Here is a 13,871-nt window from a genome sequence, read left to right on the forward strand (position 1 = left end):
TGGGCCTTGTGTTCGGCTCCCCGGTGAACCCACAGCCCCCCAGCTTGGCTGCCCCGAGTGACCCCAACGCCTCCGGGGCGGTTGTGCCAGTAGCACGGCGATTTCTCTTCTCCCTGCAGCAGAGCTGACCTTCTCAACGCTTCATCCCGGCAAGAAGCCTCTCGGACTCCTGAGGGATAGCGCAGGTGAGCTCACACCCTTCATGTTCCGTGACCGGAAGGTCGTCGGGGGCATCGATGGAACGCTTTTCTTTTTTCGTTAAAGAGAAGGACTCCTGACCCAGCAGCTGAGGGTCACAGGTCGCAACCTGTTACCAGACACTGGTCACCCCCATGTGACAGATGGGGAAACCAAGGCTAAAAACTCGCCAGCTTCCCCAGGTGAGTCTGCGACAGGAGCAGCGACGGGACCTGGGCTTCCAGCTCCCTGTCCTGCATTCACTTCTCCTGACGTTTCTGTCCAGGAGGTCACAATTTCTGCCCGGCACAGCCAAGCAGCAGTGGTCCTGGAAAACCTCTTTTATTCCTGGGACTTGCTGGGTGCTCCTAGTGCCTCCTTTGCTGCTGAGGACTTTGCGATTTCTCGCTCCCCTCTGAGGAGGTGACGCTTGCTCGCAAAGGGCACCGGCAGATCTAACCGGGGCTGAAGTGCCAACGCCCTGGCTGAGCGGCGGGTGCACACGCCGGTGAGGGTGAAGGCCGGCCCCCAAAACAGCCCCGCCCTGGGAGCTCTTCGCTCCCATCTTCACAAACCCATCGCCCAGCAGATAAATACCTGCGAGGGGAACCCATCAGGCCCCTCGGCGGGGGGCTGTCGTACGTACTACTTGATGAGAGACAGACAGAGAGGTCACACCGTGGAATTTAAAGTGTCGTCTTGATTTGCAGAAGGCTTCTGGCCCCAGAAGAACCTCCCTGAAAGCAAGTCTGCCTGATCCCACTCCAAGGCCTGCCTGCACCGTGTGACTTGTTCTGACCTGCGCGTACCGCTGTCTCTGGGGCGGACGCTTGTAGGCACTCACAAGGGGCCCTGTGCTGCAGCTCGCGCACCAGTGCTGGGTCACGGGGTCTGTCAAACCAGCTTCATTGGGAGGATTGGGTTAAACTCGACTGAGAAAGCATGGGAGAGCTTGAAAACGCTCCAGCCCCTTTCACGCTCCCTAGAGAGACAGAAACCATCTAACTTCAATTCTTCTCCCTGGAAGTGCTCGGGAGCCCCTGCTCCCAAAGCAGACCCCCGGCACCAATAAGTGGCAAGCGGCACCTGTAAACCCAATGGGCTCCAGCAGCTTTTCTGTCCTCTTTAACATCACAGATACTGTGTGGTTGCTTCCGTGAGGGGCAAACAGCCTTTCTCTCCCTTCAGTTCATGAGCTTTAAAGGAAACAGGTATCTTATGTTCCCCAAATAGAGGGGGTTTATAACCGATACTCGTGCGTTTGCAGTGTTGCTTTTCTCAGGAAGTACAGCGGGCACTTGTTGGACGTTAACCCCCTTCTTGCTGTGCTGTACAAGATGGAGGCGAGCCTGCGGTGTGACGCCGGGGACCAGAGGGAGCTGCTGGCCTAGTGCCATCGCCATTACCTTCTTCGTGGAGGTGGCACCTGGCGGGACACCGACCCGGCCAAGAGGGCAAGCCGGGCGAGGTAGGCGGCGGACGGGGACGCGGAGGGGAAGGGCTGACAACAGCAGCCCACGGTACCTCCGTGCCGCCACCCCTTCACACCTGCCTGGGCGGCTGTTCTCTCCCCCTAGAGCGCGGCTCGCTCGCTCGCGGGGCCATCCCCGGCTTCCCGGGCAGGCCCCGCGCCCCGGCCCTCGCTCCGCACCGGCCCGGGAGAAGGGTGGGTGCAGCCGGAGGGAGCCCGCGGAGCCGGGGGGCCGGGCGCCCTGTCAGGGGCCGAGGGGCCCTGTCAGGCGGTCCCCGCAGGCCGGGCCCGCCCCGCCGCCCTCCCGCCTCGCCGCCGGCCCCGCGCCCTGCCTGCGCGCCGCCGGTATGCGGGGCGCCCGCCCGCGCTTCGCGCCCCATGCCGGGCCCGGGGCCGCGCCGAGCGGCGCCCCGCGCCCCGCATACGGCCTGGCGCTATGGAGGGGGCTGGCGGGGCGGCCTGTGCCGTATGCGCGGTCCCGGGCGCCGGCGGCTCGCGTTCTCGCTCGGCATTGCCGTCGCGGTTATGCGGGCTGCTTGCGGCCCGGTTCTGCGGCAGCCAGGTTCTGGGGCCGGCCCGCGAGGTGCCCCGCGCCTGCATGGTCCTCCGAGTTATCGGGGACCGCGGCGGCGGCAGGCTGCGCTATCCAGGGCGGCGGGCCGCGCTGGGGCCCGGGCCCGGGGCCCTGCATATCGCCCAGCGTTATGCCGGGCCAGCACTCGCCGCGCATGGCTTACCCAGACGCCCGGGCGGCGGGATGGCGGGGCCCCGCAACCTGCATAGCACCCGCTGTTATGCAGGACCTCTGCGGGCCGGACAAGCGATATCCAGGGCGCGGGGCGCGGCCCGGCCCCGCTCTCTGGCTCGTCGCCTCACAGTAAAGATGGCGCACAGCGGTCGGTGGCGCTTCCCTGCCCGGCCCGGCAGCGGCGGCTGGGGCCGCCGGGGGCTGGGGGGGTCCCGGCTGCGGGTGCCGGCCGTGCGGAGCCTGCGAGCCGCCGAACCGGCGGCGGCGCCGGCGGCGGCGGGCGAGGGGGAGCGCGGCGGCCCGTGCTCCGGCGGGGCGGCGGGAAGCGGGGGAGGCGGGGCAGCGCCGGGCTCCGGCGGCTCCGGGGGCCCCGCGGCCGGGGTGGGACCCGGCTTCGACGCGGCGCTCCAGGTCTCGGCCGCCATCGGCATCAACCTGCGGCGGTTCCGCGCGGCCTGCGGCGCCGAGGCGGGCAGCGGAGAGGTGAGGAGGGGCGGCGGGGCGGGGGTGGGGGGTGAACGACGACGGCGGCGGGGAGGGAGGGCGCGGCGCGGCCCGCGGGTCCCGGCCCGCAGCATCCCCGCTCCGCCCCGGCGGGCGGCACACCCCCTGCCCGCACACCCCCTGCCCGCGCCGCCCGGACACACCTACCGCGCCCGCGGGGCCCGCGCCGCCGCTCCCGCTCCCCGCACAAAGGGCGCGCCCCGCCGCCGGGCCGCCGCCGTCTGCCCGCGGCGGCGGGGCGGGGGGGGGGGAATCGGTGGGGAGCCCGGCGCGGCGGGCGGGCGGGCGGGCGGGTGCCGGCCGCCCTCCGCCTCCGCGCCGCGCGGTCCCTCCCCGCGCACGCGACTTGCCGCCGGTGTGTCCTCCCCGCCGCCGCCGCCTCCATTATCCTCCTCCCGCCGCTCCCTCTCCCGCGCCCGCCGCGGGGGTGAGGAGCGCGCTCCCCGCCACCGGGAGGTAGGATGGGGCCGGGGGGCGGCGGCTCCTCTCCCCGCGGGGGGCGAAGCGGGGCGCGGGGCCGGGCTCGCGGCTCTCCCCGTTGCGGAGGATGCTCTGCGGGGTAAGGCGTCCTTCTCCGGGAGAGGGGGCTCGGGGGACCGGCGCCGGGCCGAGGCGGGGAGCCGGGGCGGCGGCCCCTCCTGCCTGCCCCGCGGTGGGCGCCGCACGCCGCCCCCCTCCCCTCGGCCGCCCAGGCAGAGCCCGGGGCAGCGGGGCCGGGCAGCGCGGTTCGCTGGCACCCGGAGAGCTGGCTGGCTCTCTTTCTTTTTTTTTTTTTTTCTTTTTTTTTTTTTTGAGTTGCTCTTCTTCCTGCCTTCATTTTTTTTTTTTTTTTTTTAAGCCTTTCGAAGGCAGCCAGAGCAAGAGTCTGACAACAACCCACCTATTGACAGAACAGGGAAGACATGATGGGGGTGTGTTACTTACTACAAGCTGCAGCGTTGCTTTCCTTCGGTTCTTGTTTTGCAGCACTTGTTAGCTGTGTCCTTGCGTCGGCAAGGAAATTCTCTGGCTCCTCTGTAGCAGGAATGCTTTTTTTAAAAAAAAAAAATTTTTTTTTTTTTTTGAAAGGCCAGTGCTCTCTCTTCTTCTCCAGGCAGATTGTCAGCTGCGGAGCGGGTGAGCGTATCTTTGTCCATATTTTGCCCGTTTAAAGAGCAGTTGCTTTGCTTTTCTATCGCTGGCGATACCAGAGTTTATTAAAACAGGCATAAAAATAGTTTTCTTGTGTCTTTCCGGCTTGGTGTTGGTGTTTTCTGTTGGGTGCCGAGAAGTGGAGCTAGCCACTCGTGGATGAGCTAGAGTAATTCCTGAGCTGCAAAGTTCCAGCTCCAGCAGGCTGCGGTGCGGGGAGGAAGGAGGTCGTGTTTGCACGTGCAGAGCTGGTCGTGGAAACGCTTTTAGCCTCACCAGTACAGCACTTCGGGTTTTAACTCGAACTGCCCGCCAGCATCCCTTTTATTTAATACCGGTGTCTTACAGGCTGTGCTTTAGGATACTTGCCCATTTTTCTCTTTGCAGTAGACCAGGTTCAATGGAATTTACCGGGTCTACTTGAAAGAAGTTAATATCTCACAAGCGCTAGTTCGGTGGCAGAAATGACTGAAATCTGGCTAACCAACCTGACCACAGAGTTAACAACTTGGGAGGTTTTTATGTGGGGGGAGGTAAATTGCTTTGTTTCTTTTTTCTTTTTTTTTCCTCTACATTGACATTGATTGGACTATATTTTTTTTATTCCAACTGTCTTAAAGTATATTTTTGCATCTCGAAAAACCTCTAAAACGTCTCTGAAAGATCTTTGTGAGTTTGGCCTTTAGGGCATCTTTGCTTTAAAATGAAATAGCTTGATGCTAGCATCTGATGAAGACGGTGCCTCTTGTATGTTAAGAATTTTACTTCTAGCATCACTTTTCTATTTAGCTACTAAAAACTTCTGCCTAATAACATTACATACAGTGGAAAGTAACGATGAAAGTTCTTTGTGGCTTGGTGTCTGTAGGTTGAGATGCACCTGACCGCTCGTGAGCAGGGAAGGGGTAGACCCAGGGTGCTTTTCCTCACTCTGAATTTGCAACGTGTGCCGGCGTACTCGGAGGGCGGATGCTCTCAACTGTGCAGATTTAGTTGGCTCTCTGAGTTGGTTTCTTTTGGTGAGCTCAAGAAACAAAGCATTTTTGCGTTGAAGGACCTATTTCTTCTGACCGATGACTTGTTCTGCATGCGTTATAGTTATAGTGAAGATCCCACCACTGCTGCCGGTCACTAGAAGTGCTAGGACAAGCTCTTCTCTCCCGTGGTACGAGTTCTCTGCGGGGTGGGAGTGGGGGACGTGAAAAGAGCTCTAGCACATCTAGGAAATCAGCATGTGGGTGCCTCTTTCGAGGAGAGGGCGGCTGTGTGTTGGTGCTGAAACGGTGAAGTTTTGGTGCCGGTGTGGTACCCTGCATTGCGTGGAGATGTTCTTCTAGAGGGGGGCTTTGAGAAGACCCCTGCTTACTGGGGCTTGCCACGTCCTTCGAATAACTGCCTGATGCTTGCCCCGTTCCCCTCTGCAAGGTTGAGGGTGCAAGCCTGAACCAAGCCAGTTAAAACCTTCAGCCCAGTTGGCATTCTGCATCGGGAATAAACTCCCAAGTTGTTGCGTTGAGTTTGGGAGCCCGTGGCGATCAGGGGAGGAAGCTGTATTATCTTTTTATGTACGATTTCTGCTCGGATTGCTTTTTTTTTGACCTCTTGGTGGCATGCTGCATTCCAGGGTTCACTTGTGTAAGTACCTGTTGAAATTGTGCGTTACCATCAAAATTTGATGTAACAAAAAAGTCCAGAGTGAGTATTATGCTCAGTCTTTCCCTTGTCTCCTTGCCCACGTTGTGGAACGTAGCAGATCTTATTTCTCATCTAAAAGGTAGATGAATTCTGGGATGCATTGCGTCCTCCCCGGGTTTCTGGTGACTTGGTACGAATCCTTGACTTCTGCTGCAGCTCAGTGTTTCGCTGACTTATCCTGAAACCAGCTCGCTTTAAGGGAGCAACATTATGATATTTGATTTTGGCACCGCAAGAGTTGCGGGGGGACTTTTTGCACAGTAAAGCTGTAACTGGTTGAAAACGGTGGCATTCGCCCTGGATTTCTGCTTGATGCGAATGACACTTTAGTCATAAGGGAAATTGGGCTGTGTTTTCTTGATTTGTTATGTTGATATTTGGTATAAGAGAAGCTTGTGTATAATTGCTAGATACCTGCTACGCCTGTCACTTCGGAGCTCCCTCCCTGTCTCTGAAGTTTAAGTGAAGCTTTGGGACATAAAAGTTGAGAGCGTGTTGGATGCACGTTGACAGTTTACTCCATAAATCTGCATCAGCTTGAAAGTTGCAGAAACTCGAGGTTTGCAACAGAACGTAGTAGCGATGATGGTGCCTCTAGTAGCACTGCTGTAATTATACATGGATCATAATTTTTTACGAGGTAAATGTTAGAGTCTAGGTGTTCACTGATGGCTGGCTTGTTTTGAAATGGTACTAGATGCATGTGTTGCGCAGAAGGGGTGGCTTCCCTGCTGCCTCCACGGTCACGCCTGATCTGGAAGTACAGATAATTTCTCTCCTCCACGGACGTTAAAATTCTGCCTGCCTCAAGATTTCCTCTCCTGGTGTTACATTGAATGGTCACTGTAAAACTGCCTGGGTGTTTAATCTGTGAAGTAGAGGTGTAGAGCCCTGCCTGTTGCTGGTAACATGATTACTGCACGTGCATGGGGAGATAAACGCTCGCAGGTGTTGATGTAAAACAAGAGGCACGTGGTGAAGATGATACAGATCGTGGCCCGAGAGATGGAGGGCTTCTTCACACTTCTCCTCCTTTCTGAAGACTCGAGCCCTCCTTTGTCGGAAGCGTGAAAATACAAGTACATGTTTTAACCGTCCTGGTGAGTTTCCCGTTTCTGCAATTCGGTCAGCGTTACACAGTACTCGAAACCCTCAGAGGAGTGGTTTTGTGAAGCTTTTTGGCAGAAAGGAATTTGGGGTTCCCCGTGAGAAGCTGCTTTTGATGGAAGGTGATGTCACTCGTCTCACCGACAGCGGTGACAGCGGTGATGGCTCGATAGGATGGTTTCAGAAGCAGCAGCAATGCGCACTGACCAGTTTGCACCGGGGGCTTTTCGATGTAGCACTTCCTTTAGCTGGAAAACTCACAGGACAGACTCTTGCAGCAATGTGTTTCATTGTCTGCTTCCGTATCATCATCAAAGCGCTGAACTACAGATTTTACTGTACCGCGTTCGGAGGAAATGAGGGAAGAGACTGGGTAACTCTTTGAGTCAGTAGTTCACTTCTCAGCCTCTTCTAACAGGCTTCCAAGTGCGTCCCTGCTGAGGTTGCATCCTCCTGACCTGTTGAATGCATGCGAAACGGTGCCCGTGGCTTCCACCAGCAAGTGGGTGACAGCACGCACAGGCACTTTTCTCCTGCAGACGTGTGTGAGGGAACACGCTTGCTGCAGGTTTTCCAGCTGTGGTGCCAAAGCCGCCTGCCCGTACCACTTGTAAGCAGTGAGAATGACGTGGGAAAAGGCACTGTATTACGTGAAGTAAAACTGCGGCAAGGAGGCATTTTGTTCAGGTTTCAGCGAAGAGAAACACAGGTAACCTGTGTTCAGAGGGAGCCTTCCGGTAGAGGGACTTGGTTTTGTTGGTTCAGGTCGCAAACCAGCAAAGATTTGTCACTTGTGCTGGTTTTGGCTGCGATAGAGTTAATTTTCTTCACAGTAGCTGGTGTGGGGCTACGTTTCAGATTTGTGCTGGAAACAGTGCCGATAACCCAGGGCTGTTTCCGTTCCTGCTGAGCAGTGCTGACACTCAGTCAAGGCCTGTTCTGCTCCTCACCCCACCCCACCAGCGAGTGGGCTGGGGGGCACAAGGAGCTGGGAGGGGACGCGGCCGGGACAGCTGACCCCAGCTGCCCAAAGGGCTGTTCCGTACCATGTGGCGTCGTGCTCAGCACGTAAAGCTGGGGAAGAAGGAGGAAGGGGGGGACGTTCGGAGCGACGGCGTTTGTCTTCCCAAGTCACCGTTACGCGTGCTGGAGCCCTGCTTTCCTGGAGATGGCTGAACACCTGCCTGCCCACGGGAAGCAGTGAAGGAATTCCTTGTTTTGCTTTGCTGGTGTGCACAGCTTTTGCTTTCCCTATTAAACTGTCTTTATCTCAGCCCTCGAGTTTTCCACTTTTGCTCTTCTGATTCTCTCCCCTGTCCCACCAGGGAGGACAGAGTGAGTAGCTGGGGGGGGGCCTTAGTTGCCAGCTGGGGTTAAACCACGGCTCCTTTTCTTGACCTGTCCTGTAGACTTCCTGAGGAAACTGTATCTGGCATTTACTAGAAGGCATCCTCGTCCCCTCCAGTCTCTTAGGAAGTCCAGGCTGTTTTGCAGTGAAGTCTTGGTAAAGAACAGACAAAGGGAGTCGCTGATGAGATGCTGCATCTTGCGTGTCTCTCCAGCATTGGTGGCTGCTGGGGGTGACTTTGGCAAAGAGCATGGGTTCTTGCAAAACTACTCGAATGTGATGCTTCTCTGGCAATTAGATCCTTTTAGCTAGGTGGCCACACAATGTAAGCCTCTCTGGGGTTTTGATGAACTTGTTTTTTACTGAGAGTATTGCAGTTCATCATGTCAGTCCCCTCGGTTCAGTCTTGTGCATCAATAGCAAGTGAATTCTCGGACCTTAAGGTCAAGGGATACCACAAAATTCCCATAGAGGGGTGAGCCGTTCCCCTCTGAGCCAAGCTACAAAGCACAGTTCAACTTTAACGACACTTCCGTGCTTTGCTGGGTGGTGTACATTTCTTTAGGAGAGAAGGACAAGTTTGCCACTACTAAAGACTTTTTAAATGCCTCAATACAGCAACTTTAGAGCGTAGCCACACGTCTGCAGAAGTAGCTGAAGTTTTGCAGCCCACTGCTTTGGTACATTGGGCAGCTGTATTAGTTACGTCTACTTTTATTTAACAACAAGCTCTAGAATTCTTTCCTCAGTTGTCCAAGTCCGGCTGAAGCATTGCTTTCTAAATGTCTGTTATGGAACCAGAAGAGAGAGAGATTTCGCTTGCCAGAAGTGGTGCGTTGCCAGTGGTCTCTTAGATGTGGTCCAGGAGGCTTTGGTCTCGCTTTTCTCTCGCCGGGTGCAAGCTAAATCTTTCTAGGTAATAGTTTGGCTGACCCTCTTCCTTGGAGGTGGTATTGAAAGCGTGTTGTGACCGGAATGAGACTGTTTCAGGTGCTCTGAAAAGCATCCCTCTTTGTTCAGGCTGGAAGTTGTAAATTAGAATTTCTCATCCAGGATGGAACCGGGACTCTGTGCAAAGCAGGGACCAACTGTATTTTGTTAGTGGGCTGCTGCTGTAAGTTAGTCTGTTCTGCTGCTCGCCGTTTGGCAAGATAGAGAGAGGCTGGCTGTATTGTTACCTCCTAACACTGGATATTCTCATTTTCCTTCTAGCAAGCTGTCAAGACTGATCTGTGTGCTCGGTAATACTGTCAGGATGGGTGCTCACTGCCCTTGAGCCCCGTAAAGAGCAACTTGCTCTTTCTAATTCTGAAACTAGGTATTGTCCGAGGGACTCGGGAAGCTGCAGTCCTAATCGTGGTTGTATTGTCGTGGTTGATTGCTGAGGGTACAGTGCAATGCGGTGCCGGGAGCGTATCCTCCCGTCGTTCTAGTTTGGGGGTTGTCGTGTGGAGGTGACCCAGCCAAGAGCTGTTCTGTGCTCTCGGAACGTGCTGTGTAGATCGGTGCTGTTTCGATGCGAAGCCCCAGCAGAGTCTGTGCGTCACTCCCATTCAGAGCTTTGGTCTAATGAGAGAATGAAAAGACGAGCGGACCCTCAGCCGAGTCAGTACGTAACAGTAATCCCAAGTGCTCCGCCGCTTATTAGCAGCGTTGCATCGCAAGCAATCGCTTGGGGACCATCTCCCTGACCTCCCAGATGACTCTGCTCTTGATACAAGCGCAGAGTGCACCCGGCGTTCATCTCGGGGTTACCTGTTGCCAACCTCTGAGGATGTTTACTCTGCTGAAAGAAGAGGATTCTGTTAGATACTGTGCCGTAGTTACTAAGCAGGCTTCTGAATGAGCTTCTAAAAATAGCTTATCTCTTTCCAAGAAGATGAGGTGTGGTATAATTGGGGCCAAAACCAAGAGGATGAACAGAAAGAGAAGTAAAGCATTGTTCTGATAACCCTATTGTAAAATTGAATAAACCTTTTCAAGAGCTGATTTGGAACTGCTGCGTTGCTGGTTTAGTGCTTCTGACAGCTGTGCTGACGGTCCCGTGCAACTGTATGGATCCATAGTGCTATGGGTTATGCCGTTATTCCTCAGACAGAGATGGGAACATCCGTCAGTACCTTCAGGATAGGTTCTCATTTGAAGGTAGATTTTCCTCTGAGATCTTTAGTTGGAAATTCTTTGAAAAGTAATTTCGCTCAAGAACGTTGTAATAGAGATCTGCTTGCAACTTTTCTGTTCATGTAGTAGCTGGGTTACTTCAGGAAAAGCCTCTCTCCATCTGCTCACAACTTTGAGGTTTACACCAGTTGAGGTAGTGTAATGTTTGAGTGGGAGATGTAGGTGGAAGCTCTGCTGCCCATCAAGAGATCGCCCCTTGCCTGCTTGGTCAGGCTTCATGTCTTGCACATGAGGCAAGCCTTCCCTCATCCTTTTATTTATAATCCCGAGTGACCTTTTTTGTGTTGCATTATTCTTTCTCAGGTAAATGAGGTCACGTTCAAAACCCTTATGGTTTTTAATCGCTCTCCATCTGTCGTGCTTTATAGTCACTTCTGAAAAACTGGAGGGAGGCTGTTCCTGCTTCATTTGCCTCAAAACTACATTTGGACATGCGATGGCCAACTGGATGGTGTAGCCTGGCAAACGCGTACTGGTGTTTAGTGGCCTTCTCGATCTTCTCCAGTAACTTACAAGGCTGCCTTCTGAGACAGTGAGAACGGCCGTTTTGAGGTCACAGACACACTCACGAATGTCACTGAACAAACCCGAATGATGTATTGGTCATGCTACTTGTAGTTGTACATGAAGCCAAAGCGATCATTTTGTGGAGAGCGCCTTTTGACTGTAGGCAGTTCTGGTGATGGCTTGGTAGGAAACGAGAAAAACTGATCGTTCCCAGGACATCAGGCCAAAGCCAGAATTCATGTATCCCATTGGAAAAGCAAGGTAACGACACTCGGTTTAAAAATAATGTAGGTTCCGGTTGTGGGTTAGGACAGGCACGTGTCAAAAATACAGGAAGTACAGATTTAGTAGCCGCAAATAAAATAATATGGATTTTAGGACCCCGAATAAGAAAATGAAGAAAACGTTCATAGTAGCCACGTGAACTTGGAGGCAGACATGACTAACAGTCTTGACTTGCGTTTTGTTATTCGTGTCGTGGTCCCAGCCCGCAAATACCTGTAGAGAAGGTGTATCTGTCAGGGGTGCTTGGTGATAGCTGGGGTGGGGATAGACATTTCAGGATAGCAGGAATGGGGATTCCTCCTGCAGAAATCACGCGTTGTTTCCTCATCCCTCCAGCCATCTTCACCACGTGCTTGTATGAAAATCCTCATCTGGGCCAGGCAGCAGGGAAGCAGATCTGAACAAACTTCTTGGGGGAATTAAAAGTCAAGTACCTCTTTCTCTTCATAGAGCACAAAAAGGTGGACGGGTGGCTGGAGCATTAGAAGGCCACACTTACGGGTTCCTGTGTGTCTTCAGGCCCCATGTTCCCTTCCGGGCAGAAGAGCAGGTAGCAGAAAATACACTTGTGTCGTGTGATGCTGCTGCCTTTGACCACCGTACTGTCAAGTCATAACTTTAATCGCGTGCTTGTTTTCCTGTTCCTAAGGTCTAACCACACACAGTCAGCCCCCCTGCAACTTTGTTGTTGTGTATGAGGCTATTTGTATTTGCAACTGCATGAGACTATTTACTATTAGACACATCTGCTCCTTTGTTGGGGGTGTGCTGTAGTTGGCCAACAGTGAGTGTTTCAGGCACGTGTAAGCCGAGCGCCAGTAACTGATTTCAGCATAAGGTATTATTTTAGATTGCGCTGAACTTACTTGCCTCTCTGGGCAGGGATGGTCTCTAATTCAATCTTGTAAATAAGTCTTTGTGTCTGTTACTCTTCCTGAAAATAATTTGTTTGTTTATGTAGTGTTGAGTGTTTTAAATGGTCTGTTGGAAATGTGACCAGTCCTTAGAGCTGACGGTGGGGAGGGCTCTGCCTTTGTCGGGGGTGCTTCTCGGGCTGCAGCGTTGTGGTTCTGGAAGGACAGCCGGCGAGCTGCCCCTTGCTCAGAGCCATTCCTGCACAGCAAACGAACGAAGCGCTGGGGAGCTGTTCAGTTAGAGCTGGGAGACTTGGAAATGAATCGTTCTGTGGAAGGAAATCACTGCTGTCTTTTTAACCAAGCAGTCTATAGGTTTCAGCTATACAGGGCTGTATACATGCCTTGAGAGTCTTCTGCTTGCAGCAGTAAGTTCTGTTTCCTTGGGGGAGATGTGCTCATACACACAAAAGCCGGCGTTGTTCGGCCTTTCTCTGTACCCAGTGTACGCTACATGCACGTGATCGTGTGTTTGAGAGTGCTGCAGGTCTCAATTTTTGGTAGGCTAATGAAGAAGAAGTCGCATGGGCCGAGGGGCTCTTCCCTTTGCATCTCTAAACCCAGCTGTTCCCAGGTAGCTTGTTGTCTTTCTGCTTGCATTCTCGGTGTTTAGCCCATTTCGGCCCCAGTCTGTCTCTGTGAACAGCCTCTCCCTTTGTGGGTGCCGGGGACCCTTTTCCCCGGGCGTGCGTCCCGCGAAGGCAGTGCCTGCGCAGCAGTGTTTACATCTTGCAGCGAGCCCACGTGCTCGGGGAGCGGCAGGCAGGCGTGACGGGCGTTGATCCGCAGTGCTGTGCGCAGGCGAGCGGGGAGCCGGGCGCTTCTGCAGCCTTTCTCGCTCCAGTTTTGTTACTGGAGGGTTAAAGCTGAGAAGTGGTAGCTTTTCCCTTTTGGGGAAGGGTCTCGGGGGGGGGCGGTTCTGCATGATGCAAGGTTCTGTGGGTAGAAACAACACGTTTTGGCGTAATTTTATTTCTCTTACATTGCTTTATCATTGCTTTTTCCGGTTTTCTTCGCATCACTGCTGCAACTGCAAAGAGGAGATAGGCAGCAGGGATGTGGGGAAGGGCAGGACCGTCACCCTCTCCAGCAGTGTGCAGTGATATTTGCTTACAGCTATTATGAACTGCAGCCTAAGTGTGTATGTATGTTATTTGACTCGCTAGAGCATTATTTGCATGGAAAACTTGAATGGCCTTCTGTTCAGAATATTTACTCTATTTGAATTGTTTAATAATGAGGCTTGTCAAACAGAAACCAAGCAGAAAATTTTTAGAAATAGTCTGTCTTAAGCCTCGCTGCTTCTTATCACACCACGACTTTCCTGTAGACACAGGTACAGGTCTCGGTGCGTGTGGTTTAATTCCTTCAAACTGTGGTTTCAGTAGCTGAGACTTTCTTCGTGGTCTGTCCTGTAAGTAGATGAATTAGGAATTTAGTGCACAAAGCACAAGGTGGAAAAAAGGCAGTTTTGACAAAGTCTTTCATCAGGCCTAAGCTACGTCAGGAAATGGTGTTATTTCTTTGCACAGCTTACCTTCTCCTGTTCACAGTGTTGCACCTTTTTACTTTCAGGATACTGTTCTTGCAGTACTTGCTCTCCTCAAAGCTCTTTGCATACTCAAATTGTTACAGAAACAGCATAATTACTTTCTAGCATGCGGCCACGTTGCACAGTGGTTTAAAGAAGCAAGCAACAAGTGACATCTCTGTTTTCAAAGTTCAGAGGAAACTTAAGACTGGCGAACATAAATACTTTAGGTGAAATCGGACTAGGAAAGCTGGAACAACGTGAAAACAAAA

At 53.6% G+C, this 13,871-nt stretch overlaps 1 protein-coding gene across 3 annotated transcripts in view; it reads left to right on the forward strand.

The window, feature by feature from the left end:
- The first annotated feature begins 2,506 nt into the window (after positions 1-2,506).
- KMT2A (lysine methyltransferase 2A) overlaps positions 2,507-13,871 on the forward strand; it is a 49,966-nt gene continuing 38,601 nt past the window's right edge. For 2 of the 3 annotated variants that reach the window (XM_072884365.1, XM_072884366.1), the window contains exon 1: positions 3,788-3,811. In XM_072884365.1, the coding sequence (XP_072740466.1) occupies positions 3,803-3,811 (9 nt within the window). In that variant the 5' untranslated portion in view covers positions 3,788-3,802. Of the gene's footprint in view, positions 2,880-3,787; positions 3,812-13,871 lie in introns of those variants that run through there. The other variant, XM_072884364.1, reaches the window with a different exon arrangement.

Source organism: Ciconia boyciana, chromosome 20, assembly GCF_034638445.1.
Source record: "Ciconia boyciana chromosome 20, ASM3463844v1, whole genome shotgun sequence".
Taxonomy (NCBI): domain Eukaryota; kingdom Metazoa; phylum Chordata; class Aves; order Ciconiiformes; family Ciconiidae; genus Ciconia; species Ciconia boyciana.